General features: G+C 45.9%; 1 protein-coding gene and 1 long non-coding RNA gene across 3 annotated transcripts in view; one reads left to right on the top strand and one right to left on the bottom strand.

The window, feature by feature from the left end:
• Positions 1 to 19,541, bottom strand: part of SPTLC2 (serine palmitoyltransferase long chain base subunit 2) — a 150,914-nt gene that overhangs the window by 79,213 nt on the left and 52,160 nt on the right. For both annotated transcript variants that reach the window (XM_075926793.1, XM_075926794.1), the window contains exons 4-8: positions 17,786 to 17,934; positions 17,302 to 17,426; positions 7,367 to 7,460; positions 2,334 to 2,439; positions 1,003 to 1,222 (exon numbers count right to left, since the gene is read on the bottom strand). In XM_075926793.1, coding sequence (XP_075782908.1) covers positions 1,003 to 1,222; positions 2,334 to 2,439; positions 7,367 to 7,460; positions 17,302 to 17,426; positions 17,786 to 17,934 — 694 coding nt within the window. The remainder of the gene's footprint in view (positions 1 to 1,002; positions 1,223 to 2,333; positions 2,440 to 7,366; positions 7,461 to 17,301; positions 17,427 to 17,785; positions 17,935 to 19,541) is intronic.
• The window catches only part of LOC142829098 (uncharacterized), a 68,913-nt gene that overhangs the window by 27,097 nt on the left and 22,275 nt on the right, over positions 1 to 19,541 (top strand). Inside the window, exon 2 of the long non-coding RNA XR_012903366.1 lies at positions 19,272 to 19,418. This is a non-coding gene — a long non-coding RNA (uncharacterized LOC142829098). The remainder of the gene's footprint in view (positions 1 to 19,271; positions 19,419 to 19,541) is intronic.

The raw sequence follows: 19,541 nt of genomic DNA, 5'->3' as shown, positions 1-19,541 counted from the left end.
AAGTCCACAGACTACTTTTAGGATTTCCAAGGGGGTCCACACCTCTATTCTAAATATTTTAGAGCAGTGTTTCTCAACCAGTGGTATGAGTACCCTTAAGGGTACTTGAGAGAAGTCTGGGGGGGTATGTTAACAACTGAAATTTGGAGAAAACTGAATTTGTGTTTTAAGTTTTACAGCGCTTTATTATTTTTGTACTTTTTACACCCAAAAATTTCATCTCCCACCTAGCTACAATTAAGTTGTTTAAAGAAATGTGTTGCAATGGTAGAAAAAATGTGTGTGTCTGAAAACTGTAGATACTGGGGGTACTTAAATTTTTTTTAAAAGGGATACTTTATAAAAAAACGTTGAGAAACACTGTTTTGGGGGTCCATAAACGAAAAAGAAGTTGAGGAATACTGCTCTAGAGCAGGGCTTCCCAACAGGTATTAGGTGCCCCAGGAGAAATGTGGCACATACAGCACAGAGAGGAATGACTACGGAAAGAAAAAAAAGATGCCTGTGTACTGATGAAATGTCAAATAGAATTGCTAAGTCTTCACAGATCTTAATTAGGAGTGAGGAGGCCCTTGTCTTCAGAGTTCTCACTGCTAACTTCATTAACAGGTAGCAGTTAAAAATCCCTATCTTACAGCACCTGTTCGCTATTAGCAAAAGAGTTGCACAACTCCTCCTCCTCAGTTTCAGCATCTTAAGCTCATCACTCCTTCTGGCCACAAGGGAATTAGGAGTTCTTAGGAGAACTTTTTCCAGGATTCAACTCATCCACAATTCACAGAATTCCAAGTAACTTCACTGCGTTTTCATGTTAAGTTCCCAGTGTACCAAGTGAACTCAAGAAACAATCTAACTCTGAAATTAATGAGACTTCTAGTGATTCATTCTGATCCAGAATCTAGAAGGGCCACAAATACTTAAACAGTAATTTATACATTTTTGATTTTCAGAAACCCAAATGAATAGCATGTTTCCTACCATGTCTCCCCACCACTTTTTTACCTTCTTGCCTCCAATGTATCCTCCAGCAGCTCCAAAGCTTTTGGTGAATGTTCCCATCATAACATCCACATCCTCAGGGTTGAGTCCAAAATACTCCACCACACCCCGTCCAGTGGGACCCAGGGCACCTATACTATGAGCCTCATCCAGGTACAGGTATGACTTGTATTTCTTCTTGAGGGCAATCACTTCAGGCAGGCGGACTATGGAACCCTCCATGCTGTCAAAGGACAACAAAGATAAAATCATGTTAGATTTAGCTTTAAGGGGTTTTTATAGTTGGGGTTCTGTGAGAAGACTCTAAACTGGCTTCCTACTCTCTTCCTCTTTACTTTGTTAGAAGTTATATAATTATCAGTGAAGCATTAGCTACAGACCATAACACCTCAATGGAAAGTTTTCTTTTACAAGTATATGCGTTTAAAAACAAGCATTGCATTCAGTGTCCAAATTCCCTTATTCTCAAAGTCAGCATAATAAATTAAACAGATTAAATAGCAGCAAGGATGAAAAGCAACCCAATGCATTCTGTGACGTGCTAACATCTATAACAGATACTGTTTTTCTATCTCACAAACCTCAGTGTCACCAGCTAGCTTGACACTTTTGGTTTCCTAAATAAGACCTAACTAGGCTTAACCATGCCTTTCAATCACAGCCCAATATCCTCTCCTCCTTAAATCATGAGCCAAGTGCAAGGAAAACTGAGCTCCAATTTATATCTCCCATATACCCTCAGAGAAGTCATGAGATCTGCACATATTGCCATCTATTCCTATTAGCATGATCAATAACAGAGCCCTAGAGAAGGGAATTGGACTAGAGCAGTGTTTCTCAAACTGTGCTCCGCGGAGCCCCAGGGCTTCATGAGACATCTCCAGGGGTTCCGCCAGGTTGACAAACTGGAAACATTGATAGGTACAACACATACAATCAGTGGACCGCTGGGGCTCCGCATAAATTTTTACGCATGTAAAGGGCTCTGGAGCCCAAAAAGTTTGAGAACTGCTGGACTAGAGTATAAAATCATTCCAAAACCTCTGCTCCAAAGTTTAGCATATTTGATGTAAATAGTTTATTTAAATTAGTTAGTGTTTGTGCTGTATTTAGGAGATAAGAAACCTTCCATCAGCGCAGGCTGTTATTTCAATAGCACAGGCAAAAAGGCGGAGTTTTAAAAAAATGAACCTACATCTACAACAAAGGCTCTCATCAAGAGTGACAGTTGAGAGGCATGTTCATATTAACCAGATCTAATGCCTGGTCCCTCAATGAAACCCTAACAGCTGGATCTTGTGAAGAGCATAGGCAAGGTAGAGAGTAACTAATACCTATAAATTCCCTCCACGAGAATAAGGATTTTTTTCCAGGGCCTGCGGGTGCGAGGTTGCCCGTGCACAATAGCATCTTTGAGCAGTTTCTCCAGGCTCTGCATGTCTGCATAGAAAAAGAGAAACAGATATTCCAACAAGCAGCCTTTATCCTCAGTAGCATGACATAATTAAATGCAGGAGCACACAAATGAGGTCACAACTACACCTCACAGCCAGGTTCCAATATCAAGGGTTGCCGTCAGACTACAGATCCCACAGCTATTACTCTGTCATGATACAAGATTAGACACATTGCATTTGAGGACCTGAATTCTCCTGCAAGCCACATCTCTGTTAAAGGTGATTGCGGCTATGCACCCAGTGATTTCCACCAGAAGCCAGGATCTGGTCATCCCTGATTAAGACTACAATAGTACATAGATTAAGACAACAGAAAGAGATAGACTTGGAAATAAAAGGGAAGAGAGAAATGGGCTGGTAAATGGCAGGTGGACACAAAAGTGAAGACATTTGATGTTTGGAAAAAACCAAGAGTATGCTTAATGGCTGGAACAAAGTAGCCAGAAGAGAGAGAATGAATTCAAGGATAATGGTCCTGAGACATTCATCTGGGGATTGGAGCAAAGGAGGACAGAAGAGGAAGCAATTTCTCCCCAAATGATTATTTTGTCTTTAAATAAACTGAAAAAATGAAGAAACATGGGTATGTCTACACTACAATGTTAGTTCGAACTAACGGATGTTAGTTCGAACTAACATTCATAGCCGCTACACTAGCGCTCCGCTAGTTCGAATTTGAATCGAACTAGCGGAGCGCTTAGTTCGAACTAGGAAAACCTCATTTTACGAGGATTAAGCCTAGTTCGAACTTACTAGTTCGAATTAAGGGGTGTGTAGCCCCTTAATTCGAACTAGTGGGAGGCTAGCCCTCCCCAGGTTTCCCTGGTGGCCACTCTGGCCAACACCAGGGAAACTCTATGCCCCCCTCCTGGCCCCGGACCCCTTAAAGGGGCACGGGCTGGCTACGGTGCCCGTGCCAGGTGCAAGCCTGCCAGCACCCAGCCAGCAGACCCTGCACCTGGCACGACTCGAGCCAGCCACCCGATGTCCCCCAGCCCACCCCCTCTTCCCAGGACCAGGCTGGCGGCTCCCGGGAGCTTGCCCTGGACCGCAAGAGGCGGGCACCTTCCTGGGCTAGTGCGGACATCGTGGACCTCGTCCACGATCTCCGCACTAGGCACAGGAAAGTGGCCGTCTAGGGCAGGAGAGCTGCCAGCCTGGCCACCCAGGAGCAGGTGTGCATGAAAATCAAGGGGGTCCACTGAGACCCCCGACCCTGAGCCCTGGGCTTACAATGGCCGTCCTGGGTCAGACCAAAGGTCCATCTAGCCCAGTAGCCTGTCTGCCGACAGCGGCCAACCCTAGGGACCCTGGAGGGGATGGACCGAAGACAGTGACCAAGCCATTTGTCTCGTGCCATCCCTCTCCAGCCTTCCACAAACTTTGGGCAGGGACACCACTCCTACCCCCTGGCTAAGACTACTCCATGGACCCAACCTCCATGACTTGATCTCACTTCCCTTTAAACTCTGTTCTAGTTGTAGCCTTCACAGCCTCCTGCAGCAAGGAGTTCCACAGGTTAACTCTGCTTTGTGAACAACAACTTTCTCTTACTAGTTTGAAGCCTGCTACCCATTCCTTTCCTTTGGTGTCCTCTAGTCCTTCTTTATGGGAACTCATGAAGAACTTTTATGAATGCACCCTCTCCACCCAACCCCTGCTTTTAGAGACCTCTATCCTGTCCCCGCTCCATCTCCTCTTTTCTAAGCTGAACATTCCCAGTCTCTGTAGCCTCTCTTCATCTGGGACCTGTTCCCAACCCCTGATCATGTTAGTTGCCCTCCCCTCTCCCAGCCTCTCTCTTCCCCTCTCCCACCTCCTTTTCCCAGTCTCCCCCAGTTTTGTTCAATAAAGACAGAGTCAATGTTGGAAGAAACGTTATCTTTATTTTGTACATCAATAAGAAGGGGGGCTAGGGAAGGGTAAGTGGAAGGAGGTGAGGGAGGAATGGGGTACGCGCCCCTGATGGGGAGGACTGGGCTGGCTCTGCGGGCTTCTGGGGGTGGAAGCTCTCCTGCAGCCCCCCGATTACCCCCTCTCGCCAGATGGCAGCCTGCGGCAAGTGCAGCCGGGCTGATGGCCTAGTGGCGTGATGTGCCCAGTGTGGGTACTCCGGGCAATCCAAGCCAGGACTGCTTTGCAAGCGGGGCACCCCTTAGAACTGTCTGTCCGGGGTGGGGGTCGGGACCCTTTAAGCGCAGCCCTCGGCTAGCCTGAGACAGCATCTCCACGCTTTAAGTCCTCCTCTGATGCCCTGCCGGCACTGCTTCCGGCCATCCTTAAGCCCTGTTCAGGGTCCACTCAATGTGGACTTGCTAGTTCGAATTAGCAAAACACTAATTCGAACTAGTTTTTAGTTCTAGACGCGTTAGTTCGAATTAGCTTAGTTCGAATTAGCGCTGTAGTGTAGACGTACCCCATGAGAGTTAATAAGGAAGAAAATCTGATGAGACATGATGGAGTTGGAGGCATGGAAAAAGAAAGCTAAGAAGCAAGGAACAAAGCAGAGTAAAATGAGGAGACGACTGTGAGCAACAGCCTATTCAGACGTTAACAGCCAGGACTGAGTGACAGTGAAGATGAAATGCTGCAGGAAGAAGAGATGGAGAGATTAATGTGGAATGAGAAGACCACAATGCAGCTGAGTGGCAAGAAGAGAATACAACATAGCACTTAGAGATCCAGTTGATGGTTAATGTGAATAAATCATGCAGCAGTCAGCCCAGATTAATAAACCCAAAACACTCAAGATGGAGTAAATAACATGGAAACTGAAGTTACAAAAGATGAGGACAATGAGACAAAGGAGAGTCAGACATGGAATACAAATTATGGAGAAGACGGCGGGAAGCAAGACTCACCAAACAAAGGAAAAAGAATTATTTTGGAAAGTGGTGGTGGAAAAAGTTCAAAGAACCTTTTATTTCTGATCTAAGAATCCATCCACACAAGACTGTGCCAAAGCAGATAAGGGTACTTAATTCTAATGTTTTGGTCCATAGGCTGGACAATGATTACAATACTATGCTAAGGAATCTTATTGCAGCCTACAGTCTCACCACTTTATAGCAACTGACAGATTGCAATAAGATTCAGGAACTGCGCTGATCCATACATGATATAAACTGAAATGTGGTCCCTCAACATATAGTAGCCAGCCACACATTGGCTTTATATATGAAAAGCTGTAAGGCAGTGGTCACCAACCAGTAGACTGGAATCTACTGGTAGATCTTGGAGCCTCTGACAGACGATCCTGACTGGTATGGCCAGAGCCAAGAGGCTATCAAGCACAGCACTTTAGCTGCCCCTCCCACCACTGCTGCACATCTCCTGCCCTTTGCCTAGGAGTTCCCCCCATTCCCAGAGCCTCCTACTTGAGGTACAGAGCAGGGAAGGGAGAGGAAGGGACACTGATATCAGGGTGCCCGTTCCCACCCCTGTATTCTATCTCCACAGAACCGAGGGGGATGGTAAAACAGTACAACAGGACTTGGGATGGAGGGATTTTGCTGGCAGCTACTGAAAGTGATGCATACACCTTAGCCCCACCGCACTAACACCCAGGAGCCACCTGAGGTAAGCAATGTCCAGCTAGAGCCAGCTCTGAACCCCTGCCCCAGTCATGAACCCCCTCCTGCACCTCAAGGCCCCGTCCTAGCCCTGAACCCCCTGGATCCAACCCCCCCCTTAGAGAGCCTGCACCCTGAACCCCCTCCTGCACCCCAACTCCCTGCCCCAGGCTCAGCTCAGAACCCCCTTTCACTCCAAATCCTTTAGCCCAAAACTAGAGCCTGTACCCCAACCCTCTGTCCCTGCCTACAGAAAGGGAGGGAGAATGGGGGAGGGAGGACGGAGGGAGAAAGGGCACGAAGGAGATGGGGCAAGGGTATTTGGGTTTGAGACAGATCTTACATTGCACTTAAATTCAAAAAGTTATCTTAAGTTATCTTGTGCTTAAAAAGGTTGGAGACCACTGCTGTAAGGGGACCCAGAAATGCAGCATCACAGAGTGCTAGTGATTGGGACAGAGAAATACTGGCAGAACTGGGAAGGAAGAGAAAAGGAAGTCTACATATAACCTGCCTCCAATATTTAAATTTAACCAGATACCCGCATTTGTATAAGCATTTTAAATTCACTCACCCAATTAAAGAAATTTCTTCCATAAATGACTTCTCTTAACAACCTTAAAAAGCCTGTATTTAATGGCCAATTTTCAGAGAATAGAACTTCCAATCCAGGATTTTTATGAACTCCAAGGTGCTAGCAGCCTCTAGAGCAGCGCTACTCCAGAAGCCCCAGGGGCCACAACGATACTCTGAGCATGTGCTGAGGGCCGCAACTTACGTGTGGTTATATATACACACAAATACATGCAAATATCCTCTTTCACATTGACAGGCATGAATACAAAGATTAAGCCTTAAGCCCCAAGCCCCAGCAGCAGACTCAAACATGGCCAGTATGAAGCAGTCAGCACCTCTCAGGCCCTGATCACAAGGCTAAGCAGCTAGCACTGCCCACAATGCCCCAGTGTGCCTGGCACCTCCTCCCTGGCACACCCTGGGGGCTAGAAACGTTGACACCCTGTACCTGTCTGTTCCAGCCAGCCCGTCCACTCGCGTCTTTCAATGCTCACCCCACCTGGGAGACACCTTGCCACTGTGGAGCTTGTTCCCAATGGAGACCATGTTCAAAGGATCCCACACTGCGGGCCGCAAACAAACAGGACACAGGATGCATGTAGAGAAGCCCTGCTCTAGAGCCTCCAATTATTGGAAATGGGTTTAGCTGAATTTTCAGGGTTATAGCAACAAGAGGCTGTGTTCCCAGAAAAAAAGTGTTTGACTGTCTGAGCTACCAGAGAAAGTACCTGCACCTCCGACAACCCAAAACTAGGTACTCACTGTTGTGCTTGAAAATTCGAATAGTTGCTCCCGACAGTCTTGCGCCAAGTACTAATGATGCATGATTCAGCTCATCACTCAGTATCAGGCAGCCCTGCACAAGGGGAAATAAGAAGAAAAAAGGCTGAATAAATGAGGTTAACAGCAGAGCAATGTGCTAAAAACCACTCTTATTTGCCTTTAGTCAGAGTACTCTTCAAACTGCTGAACCTATATTAGATGGAGACTCTTCTGCCTTTAAGCATCACAAGTCAAGATCAATGATTCACATGAATCTCACATTGAGTAAGTGAAAGCCATACCTTACTAGGGAGTATTGTGTACTATACACACAGCTGGCCACACTGTCAGTTTGTTTTCAGATATACTTGGCTTTCACAAAGTAATTCATTCTTCCAGGGAGAAATTAGATTCCTTAATGTTGCTGAACCAACACAAGCAAACTAATACCTATTATTCCTGAGATTGGCCTTATATAAAAAGGCAGCAGAGGTAGCACTATTAAGCAATTAGAATGAGGTTTATTAAAATCAGTGTTCACACAAAACAGAGAACAGGAAATATAGCACAGAACAGCAAGTTTTCAAGGCAGCCTGACTCATCCTCAATAGCACTGCATAAGTCTGACAGTTTAACCTTAGGATTTCACATACACACCCAGCTTTCCATTCCCTGCTTATCTCTAGCTCTGTCTACACTGAGAACTTGACTGGCTACTGTTGATTTGCGGCAATGCATTCCTGCTCCCTCCAGAATGTTATGAAAAAACCGTAGAAGAGATAACCATGCTCAGTTGTGCTTTTCCACTGTTGAAGAACTAACCATCTTATCTACATTATATCAATACAGTTTTCAACATCAATACTGTAGCTGACAGCCCAGGGTGAGCAACAGATCAATTACCTCATGTTGATGGACCCTATGAGTCCCTCTTGCTGACTAGACACTGATAGGGTGAAGTTAGGTCTTGCTATTGTGCTATGCTACAGATTAAACAGTAACTAAAGACGGTACTAAAGCTTTTGAAGTAGGGGTGCGGGAGCTCAAGCAGTAAATTTGTGACTAGCACAATTGTGAGGTCTTGTATGTTATGCTTATCCGGTATGACGCAAATGCTTAGTTACCTCACAATGTAACTAATAAAAGACTGCTAGTCTTCCACTATTAGCTAGCAGATTACCTCTGGACAGCTGACTTTGCACTTGCTACTCATTACTCTCACGACATCCAAAAAGGAGCTAGGGGCCTCACAGAAATTACAGTCTGGGACATGCTTAATGTTCTACATCAATTTACCTGGGACAGATGACAAAGACCTCAAACAATGGGGGAGGAGAAATTTCATCAAGAAGGGGAGACTATATGCTGTAGTGAAGATTCTTAAGTTTAAATGTAGTTATCCAGAGCCTTAGCCAATGCATAAAAGAGGACTCAGACACCAACCAAATTCTCTTTGAGCATTGGTTGCCTCCTCTGTGTCCCCATTTGTGCATAAAGCTATTTATGCTTCCATGAGAGGCAGCAGCTGGTGCAACAGGTCAAGACAGAGTTCTGTGAGGTCAAGAAGGGTTACTCACTCATTTCCAGAGTCTTAATGAACAAGTAATATCTGACAGCCAGAGATGCACCTTATAAAACATTCAGTACAATCAGTTTGATAGTAGAGCTTGGCTGAAAAGAGGCTATCTTCTTGTGTTTAATAAGAACTGAATGCAGCAATGACTATAATGTTTAATTACCATGCATATCGTAAGACATGCTTATTACTGTAATGAACAGAAAACATTACAACTTTTAATTCAGAGGTGGGCAAGAGAACCTCCACAGGCTGGATTCAGTCTGCCAAGCTAGTGGATCCGGCCCGCGGCCACCCTGCCACTTCCCTGCCTCCAGGCCAATCAAGATCTGGGAACAGGGAAGCGCACAAAGTCTCCTCCCACCCCATGTGGCAGCAGCAGAGGCAACCGCTGTCTGTCCAAAAACAGCCGACAGTTCTCTCTAGACACCATGCGCCCCTGGCCAGGTAGGGGATGAGAAACTTTGTGCACAAAGTTTCCTCCTGCTGTGGCACCTTGAGGGAATCACCAGCTGTTTTCAAAACAGCTGGTGATTCTCTCTAGACACTGGGGACAGGGGACAAAGACTTCACACATTTCCCCATCCTCAGGTCAATCAGGCTCTGTGGTCAGAGGAGCACAAGAAGTCTCCTGGCTCTGGCCCTTCCAACCAAGACCCTGCCTCTTCCAGGGCAGTCTGGGGCCACTTTAGAAATGTATGAAGTGACCCCGCTTTTGAAAAATATTGCCCACCCCTGTTATAATTTGATACAATCAACAAGAGGCAAGATCATTCTCTATTAGGGTACTTCACTAAAAGACTGCAGCACTGCTGCCATACATCAGCTGACTCAGCGTGCAGGACTAAAAATGGTAGTGTAGACATTTGGGCTTGGGCTGGAACCCAGGCTCTGAGTCCCTCCCACCCCCATACGATCTCAAAGCTCAAGTTCAACTCAAGACCAAACATTTTCACTGCCATTTTTAGTCCTATGAGCCTGAGTCAAATCGACCCAGATCAGATTTCATGACTTTTTTTTTTAATTGCAGTGCAAACGTGTGTCAGCTAACATGTCACCTAACATCCCTTAATGTGCCCTTCCAATCCAAGTATATTTACATGGCCTTCATCACAATACTAGACAAGAATCTCCCAACAATTTTTTTAAAATTGTTTGCCAGCTAGGAAAAGAGAAGTCTTGGGCCTTGACACTGTAGCATATGCATTCCTTCAGAAGATCCAGAAATGTGTGGTCCTTCAGAAGATCCAGAAATGTTAACTTTTCACACCACCTCTGAGGTTCCTTCTAGAGAGATATTGATACTATAGTAAGTAAATCTATATTAGACCTATACTGAATTAATAATGCCTGCTACACTGTACTCAGAGGATTTCAGTTACCTACAACTGGTATTGGTTGGGTAATGGACAATCAGAATTAAGAATACATAAAAGAGTCTATGTCAGAGACAAGCCAATTTTAGGACCCAAGAAATTTTCAAAGAAACCTGGATACCCACCATTTCACTTACAGACAGGAAGTAATGAAAAACCACAAGGAAAAGCTGGCAAGAGCTACATGTTGGATCTCTCTAGTCCAGTGTTTCCCAATTTTATTTGGCTGAGGAACCCTTTTCAGCTTTTCAGAATTTCAAGGAACCCCTAGGTTTGTCAAGCCAAAAAAAAAAAGGGGGGGGGAGGGACCCACCAATACATGAAAATCCCCACAAATACATGAAAATCACATTCCTTCCCCAAGACCCTTCCACCCCCCTTCCTTGAGGCATCATCTGCTCTGTTCCCCTCCTCTCCAACACTTGCTATCCCCATCCCTTATACACTCTCACTAGGTTGAAACAGGAGGTTTGGGGTGGGAATGAGGGATCTGGGTGTGGGAAGGGGTGAGAAGTACAAGCTCTGGGAGGGAATTTGGATGCAGGAGAAGGGGCTGTTGGCTCAGGGAGGGGGCTCCAGGCTCGGGTGTGTTGGGCTCAGGTGGAAGGTTGGAGTGCTGAGCAAGCCATGGGCGTGTGGATGTGAGGGTGCTGGAGTTTGGGCTGGATATGTGAGGGACTCAGGGCAAGAAGGTTGTGAGTATGATGGGCTCAGGACACAGATTTGCCATGTGTGGATGGAGCAGGAGTGTGGTGACAGAAGACTGAGGATGTGGGGATGCAGGAGTTTGGGGGTGTAAGAGGCTCAGGACAGGGGGTTCCAGTGTATGATAGGCTCAGATTTGGGGTCAGGTGGTGCAGGAGTGTTATGACGCTGCAGTGAGATAGGGGTTTGGCCCCAATTGGGGGCTTGTTGGCCAGGCTTCATTTTTAAATAAAATATGTCAAACTCAAAAAGTTTTAGCATTGTCTTTATTTATGAGCAGGGTGAGGAACCTGTTTTGAGTCAACGGTCACTGACCCACAGAAAAGTCTGTTGGGGCCACACAAGTGAAATGCAAAAAACAAAAAACCCCAACAACCCTCCAAAGACCCCCAAGCCTCACTAATGTGGTCCCAAATGTGCTGGTGGGAGCAGGGGACAGAGTGAAAGTGGGTGCTGGGGCTGGGGAGAGGGTGCTGCTGGGTGGAAGGATGCTGGCTCAGGTGGCGGGGTGCTGGGGTCAGGGACATGGTCCTGCTGGGCACTAGGGTGACTGGCAGAGTGCTGGGACAAGGAACAGGGTGCTTCTGGGTGCTAGCGTGGATGGCAGGGTGCTGGAGCCAGGGCCAGGGCGGTGCTGAGTCCTGGGGTGTGAGGCAGGGTGTTGGGGCCAGGGACAGGGTGGTGCTAGGGTGGATGGCAGGGCTGCCAAGGAGCGGGATAGGGATGGGGTGCAGGATCTGAGAGGGAGGTGGGGGGCAGAAGAGAGCAAGGTCTGGGTGGTAGGTAGGGTGCAGAAGCAGGCTAGATGTAGGGTGTCTGGCCAACGGGAGGAAGCAGGAGCAGATTGGGGGTAGGGTGTCTGGCTACGAGGGAGGGTGCAAGGAGCGGACTTGGGAAGGAGTTGGACCTCTCTGAACTGGCACCCTCTGGACCTGACTGGTCCCAGATGAGGGATTTTTGGACCAGGGGAGGTCATTTCAGGGCTCCTGGTTCCCACCCCCCCAACTAGGCTTCTTTGCACCTCTTTCCCCTGCAACCCAACTGAGCTGCCCATCCCTGCTGGTTCCCTGCACCTCCCCCAAAACCATCCCCCACAATCCAATGGAGTGCAGCACCAGTTCCCTGAAGCCCCTCACAGCCCAGCTGAGCTGCCCGTCTGTTTCTTATGCCCTCCCCCATCCACCTCAGCCCAGCTGAGCCCTGCACTGGTTCCCTGCATGCCTCCCCCACAGGATTGCTGAGCCCGGTTTCCCTGCACCTCCCCCAAGCCCTGCAAAACTGCTGAACCAAGCGTTGATTCCCTGCCCCTCCCTCCCCTTGAGTCTAGCCCTGGTTCCCAGCACCTCCCTCCTCCTGCAGCCAAACTGAGCTCTGAGCTCCACACCCACCCCCACCCACCCCCCCACCCAGCTCCCCGGACCTCCACACTCTGCAACTCAGCTGACTTGTTCTTGCGCAAGCATGCTGACGTTCTCATGTATGAAATCAGGGCTTCTTGTACAAGAACTATGATGCTCCTGCTCAGGAATAAGCCCTTTTGTGCAACTGTTCTTGCGCAAGAGGCCAGTGTAGACAGGCAACGTGAATTTCTTGCACAAGAAAGCCCTATGGCTAAAATGGCCATCAGCACTTTCTTGGCCAAGAGAGCATCCACACTGCCATAGATGCTCTTGTGCAAAAGCAAAGCTCGCACATGGCAGTGTGGACGTGTTCTTGCACAAGAACTCTTGCGCAAGATGTTCTTGTGCAAGAAACCACCAGTGTAGACATAGCCTAAGAGTTTCCTCGCATGAGCAAAATGAATTTTGTGTTGTGCACCTATATTGAGTTCATATGGCTTGTTTGGATGTGCCACTGTGGCACCCAAATTATTAATAAATATTTTTAAACCTTTACCATTTCTCTCTGCTGCCATGTCTCTTTCCCCTGTTCCATCAGCTCCCCTGGTGCCTGCTGCCTCCCAACTCCTCACCCTCCTCTGCTGTCCTGACTCCTGCTCTTCTCACTGCCCTCAGCCCTCCTGCAACTTGCCCCCCATCCACCAGCCCTTCTCTCCTCCCTGTGCCCACTCCTCCAGTAGCCCCACTCTGATCATGTGAGCTACCCCTCCTCATCCCCTCTTCTAACAACTCCTTCTACACACCTGCCCTGCGTCTCTCCTCAGGTGGCGGTCCCTCCCCTGCAGGTGTCTGCCCTTCTGCTTCACCCCAGAATCCCCTGGCACTTGTACCTTCTCTTACTCCTGCACCCTCCTGTTGCCTTCCCTCACTGCCTCTATCGCCTTTGCCCTCTTTTTCCCTGATGCCCACCCCCTCACCATCCTCTGCCCCCGTTCCCCTCATGACCCTGTGGCCTCACACATGCCTTGCTCCATCCCCGCCTTCCTCACGCCCACCCCTCCTTTCAAGCCTTCTCCCAGCACCTTCCCGTCCCTCCTCTAGCCCCCAATGCCCTTACCCTCTCCCCTCCCAGCATCACCCTGTCCCCCTCCCACTGACACCTCCCCTCCTGCCTTTTTCCTCATTGTCTGCACTTGGCCCCCTGGCATTTGTCTCTCCTCTACCCTGTCCCTTTTGGTGCCTTCTTTTCTCTTCCTCCTCTCCCCTCCTCCTCTGCACAAGTCCCTTCTTCTCCCAGCCCTTCCCTACATTCTGCCTTCCACTTTGTGGGGCTGGAGTCTGCACTCCATCCCCGGACTCTGAACCCGCAACTCAGCCATACGGTGCAACCCAGCGCCCAGCAGTCTTAAAATCTCGGGCCGTGACGTTACACGTCTCCCTGCCTACCAGGTTGAGCACGCCGTGCAGGGCAGCAGCAACCAGCAAGTGGGAGCTCAGTGAAGGTTGCGCACGGTGTGGATGGGGACGGGGGAGAGACACTCTGGGACCGGGGTGGGAGGACGCGTGGGAGGGCCGGGGCCCACTCCAGTTCCAAATATTGGTGGAGCATGGGCACCACGAGCCCATACAACTCGCTGCCCATGCCTCTGCTGGCTAGCTGGCTCTCTCTCTTTCAGAGGGGGTGGGGGAGTGCCAGCTCCTTGTGGAACCCCTAGTTTTGCTTCACGGAACCCCAGGGTTCCCCTGAGCACCAACTGGGAAACACTGCTCTAGTCTATCTCTCCCTGGTTCAGCAACATCTGTGGTCTGGCATGATTTTAGTTAGCTACTATCAGGGTGTGGCCAATTTTCCTGCGGTCCCATAAAATTTGTTTACAATCACCAGTCCTGGCTCTTACTGTTCTGTGCTATTGTTTAGCTCTAATTTACCTCTAAATCTCTTCTATGAGCCCAGCAAGTAGTGGAAGTGTTGGTAATGCAACATTGACCTCCCATGGTTCAGCCAATTTTCTGGTTCGGCACCAGTCAGGTCCCAACGGTGCTGGACTAGAGAGGTTCAACATGTACTTAAATCTGTCATAGTAAAGACTGCAGAATTCATACAACACAGCATTTCCAAGATAATATATTTCAGGAAAGCTAGATTTAGAGCACTAAACATGCACTGAACTAAGATGCAATTGGAAGAAGTATTAATATCTGCCAGTGAGGAAAGCAGCTTGTAAATTCCAAGAACAAACTTAATTAAGGCTAAAGAGACCATGTATCTTCCAAAACAAAATGCAAAGAGCATGAAGTAGTTCCTTCACCAGGGACATGCTCTAGAGTCTTATAAGAGGAGACAGGATACAACCACACAGTAACAAAGGGTCAGGTAAGACTTGTAAAGGAAAGACGAGAAAATCCAAAAAGCAGACTTATCTAATCTTGGACAAAGATGAATGAGGACTTTACAGCTATTAGGCAAAATGAAAAAGAAAATAGGTTTATTACTAAACAGGATGAAAATAGATGACAATTACCGGAGTCTAATGCAATGGTTCCCAAAGTGTGAGATTTGCAGACCCCTAATGGTCCATGACTATCTTGCAGGTGGGCTACAGGCTTGGGGCTCACCTCCATCCTGCTGCAGAGGTGAGCCTGCGCTGGCACTCCCCTCTGCAAGGTTGGAGCACCAGCATCGGCTTCCTCTGGGGAGAGGAAGGGGAATGACCAGACCCTGCTCGCGGGGGAAGGAATTGGCTCCATGTACTGACGCTCTCCCTACTCCTGGCTTGGGGAACAGCAGCGCAGGAAACAACTCATCTGGAGGCTTTCCCCACTGCTTCTACTGGCCAGAATCATAGCCAAAGGAAGCAGTGAGGGGTGATGCCTGGGAACGTTGGGTGCATGAAGCCAAATAAACACCCCTTGTGTCCAGATCCCACACTCCTACCCTGCTCCTGTACCCAACTTCTCACCCAGACTCTGCATCCCCACCCCCTTCTGCACCTATTTTTTCCATTGTGGGTGGTTGGCTGGTGATCTGCTGAAAGGTCTGCATTGAGCAGGGTGGGTCACCGGCCAAAAAGTTTGAGAACCACTGCTCTAACGACTATAATTAACAAAACAAAGACTAGTTAAATTTTAATCTTCAAACTATATCAGATTAAATCAATGTGAAGAATTTATCTTAAGTGAGAATGTTTTTAAAAAAAACCCTCTAAATTTTCATTGCTGTATCAGAGATTTGCTGACCAAATAATACATGTGAGATCATCCTTGCAGCTGATATTGGTTTGTTTTAATTTTCAATTTTCATTCCCTTCCTCGCTCTAGTTTCTACAAACTCTTCAACTTTCCTCCCAAACCTGCTATTGTTTCTAACATCTATTCTGTTCTTACTAATTATATGTAACTGGGTTCTAGAATGCTTGGAGGAAATATGAAAACTTGCATTTCTGATGGACTGGCCCAAACCTAGTCATTTTAATTTCTATTACTGGACTGAGTTGAAAGACATTCTGAAGAGCCTTCTTCATCATACACCCCTACAAATCATCTCATGGCATAAATGTAAAACAATTAAGATCCTTGGATGAGAATGACTATAAGTGCAAAATAACTGAATTTTGTATAAAGTATTTGATAATATGTCACAAAATCTTACTTGTTAATTCAGATTGTCTTAAATAGAAAAACAAGGCTTCTTGACAAAATAAACCAGGAAACCTAGGACTTAAAAGACTTTAGCATAGTAAATGTTCACACACAGGGATTGAAAGTTATGGTAGTAACTAAATCATCCAGATACTGTTGTCCTTTAACATAGGTGCTAATTTCTATAGTTTTGGAAATAATATTACAACACAAACACAAAGTAATCATCTTCAATCTGCAGACAACTACTGCAAACTTGGATGTTCTTCAGAACTATCTAGGTATCAATACAGTGAAAGTGAGCAAAGTTTCACTGATGCTCATAAGATTCTGAATAGCTTCTGCAAAACTGCCCAGAATCATGTCAATTCCACGTCCACTGCTTGAAAAAATTTTAAGCCGTGTCAGAATCAGGCACTGAAGATATTTAAGAAAAGGACTGCCAAAAGAAAAAGGCAGGAGATGAAGCAACAGAAATTTTGAAAAGTTATAAACACCATACAAGGAATTCAAAGTAGCCCAATGGGGAATAATTAGGAGTAATACAATGAAATAAAAAATGGGAAGCTTTAAATTGTATCAAAAATAAATCCCGACAGCAAGTGAAGCTAAAAAAATAATCTCCCAAGGAAAGCAGAAGCCCCATTAGATTATATTTAAATGTAAACAGGAGACAGCAATAGAATATACTTTGTACTCTACCAGAAGAGGTAGATGGATTAAATAGAGTTTAATAGGTCTTTTTCATCTCAATCTCCAGTGATTAGGTACTACAATTTAATGATGCAAGAAATTCAGGTTGAGTGCTGTCTGGCAGCAGACATATCATTTTGCAGGCCTGGATGATCATTGCATTCATTAATGCAACACTATTTAGTGAATAAAAGGTTTGTTCTTTTATGGGTTTACTGAATCAAAGGAAAAATTGTCTTCCCTAGTGGATACTATTTATATGAGAGATTACACTTTTCCAGGGTTATGACTGGGATGTCCAATTTGGTTCAATTTTATGCCAGTCAGGAGCAGCATTCAATCTCCCCACAAGCTGTCAGAACAGGCAGTTTACTGAAGTAACCACCATATTTAATATCAAGGTGGCATAAGAAACTGGAAGTCCCACAAGGTTGTGCTCGCTCTCAATACAAGAGCCTTCTGGAGCACTATAGGTTCTAGCACACAATGTCCCCAAAAGACCCTTGGATTGAGATACAGTATAGATGGCATACTGGTGGGACCTCTTTTTGCAAAGACCATTAGCAGAAACTTCATGCCAGACACCCATTCTCTCTGAAGCCATACCTTGCCAACTAAAGCAGGAATGTTCATTGAGTTGGTTGCAAACCCCATCCCATACGTCATTGCAGCCTCCACACCCAGGAACCTGGCCACTAGTTTTTCCAGCTCCTCATGCTTGTCCAGATTTCCTGCATGCAAAGTAACAAAAAATAAATCCAAAATATACCAGATGTGGCCGAATGTGAGCTGCAAAAGGTTTTTCAACGGCTAGATTTTCTTTTTGTACGATCCAGAAAAAGGTAGGGAAGGAGGTGGAGGAAGGGCCAGTGGAAAATCTGATAACATATCACTGAAGACTGTTGTGGCTGTATAAACTAAGCACGCCAGAACAGAAAAAGGACACCATTTATTTTCACTCAGTAGCGGATTTCTTTACTGCTCCATCTGAGGTTCAAAAGCTGGAATTATAGAATGTTTTTAAAAGACTAATGAAGAGATTATGATTCAAGTATATACTTTGAAAATACCTGCCCCCACCCAAACTTACCCATTTCCTGCCTAGTGCTGCATACCCCAGCTCCATATTGTGTCAGAACTTTAGCTGCTGCTTCTTTGCAAATTCCAGTGTTCTGAGCAAATCCAAGATAGTTGTAGGAACCCATGTTAATAACGTCTTTTATCACTCTCCCTGTGTACCTGTATTTCAATAACATCACATGTTAAGACACTGGCAATCAGACTCAAGATCCAAGAACACACTAGCTACCATCAGCTTACCAAGAAATGCATGGAACTAGGAGACACCAACAGCCAGCTGCCAGAAAATTCACATGGACATGGCCCTCATTTTGAAAAATGATGTAATTAGCTGAGCAAAGATTTTTTTTATTGCTGGGGTCTCAAATGCAAGTTACATGTATTAAATCTATATAAACCATTTAAACAAACATATGATTCCTCATCTTATGTTTAAATATTTAAAAAATTTAAATGAAGACTATAGGCTAGTAGATGTTATTTGGAATTCTATCTTAAATTTTTAAAAGAATGCTGAAGGTTTTTCAAACCACTCACTAGCTGTGTCCTTTGTTCCTCTCTAGTCTCCCACCTCCAAATTTCAAGCATTTTCTTTTCATTTTAAAAATGAATTCTTTAGCTCAGTTAGGTTAGTGCTACCCCAGCAGAATATCCTTCCAGTACACAAAGGAAAAACATCTGGAAAGTCGTGTTGCAATACAGGACATAAACAAATTTTATTATATTCAATGCACCTTTTTTCCACTCCTTTTGAAAGCCAAGGACAGGCATCATAAGTTACACTGAGTGTTGAGCTGTACAGGCTTCTTACGTACAAACTCTCTCAAGGTACCACAGACCCGATCTGTCGCAACCCTTACTAATCCATTTCTGGCATCTACCCTGAAGCTCTGCCAATTATAATCCTGACCTAGTGCACTTCTGCTAAATTCAGCCTTAATCATATGGTATTATGTGATGTTTACTACTGTGATAATTGTGCCCACAAATTTGCCCTGTGAGCTCAGCTGTGAGAAACAAGTGGAAGATAATGGAATATCACAATATCCTGTAACAAAAGTTGATGAGAAAAGATGCAAAATCAGGACAAAGGCTGAATTAGTATAAGGAAGCCTACTGATATAATTCAAGAACTTTGTTAAGATCATGCCTGGTTAAACAATAATAGTGTGGGATCAGGAATCTGAACAAAAATTGGCATGTAGGAAATTTGGTCTAATCTATGGACAAAAATAACGAGACAGGGTATTCGATTCATCACTCCTCTTGGAAGTTCTTAGAAAATCTGGGGAAAAAAAATGTTACCACAATTGCAGCAGTAGAGGAAAGGCTGTTGCCATGACATCAGACTTTGATACTCTAGTGGAAGCATGGAACCATTATCACTAAACCAGAAATAACCCTAACTTGATTCATATGAGATCCTGCTGTATTCCCCTCCCTCATATGCTTTGTCCTGTACCTTGTATCTTACTCCTGCTCTCTCCTCCCTACAGCTTTTCATGTGATTTGGAAGTCAACCATATTGCACAGCACCAGCACAACAAAATGAGACAGCCCTTCCAGCTCTGTTGAGCCTGAGAATCATCAGTGAAGGACAGGGACTTGCCCAGACCAACCAGATGATAATCATAACCAGGGAGGTGAGTTAGAGTCCAAAACAGTTGTCATGGCACACCTATCAGCCCAAAGCATCTATCCATGACTGATCTGCCACTATGTATCCTGAGAACATCAACAGAAGCTTAGTTTCTCCATCTTTTCCT

The sequence above is a fragment of the Pelodiscus sinensis genome, chromosome 4, assembly GCF_049634645.1.
Source record: "Pelodiscus sinensis isolate JC-2024 chromosome 4, ASM4963464v1, whole genome shotgun sequence".
NCBI lineage: Eukaryota > Metazoa > Chordata > Testudines > Trionychidae > Pelodiscus > Pelodiscus sinensis.
The sequence above is the reverse complement of the archived record's forward strand: the minus strand, read 5'-3'. Positions and strand labels throughout refer to the sequence as shown.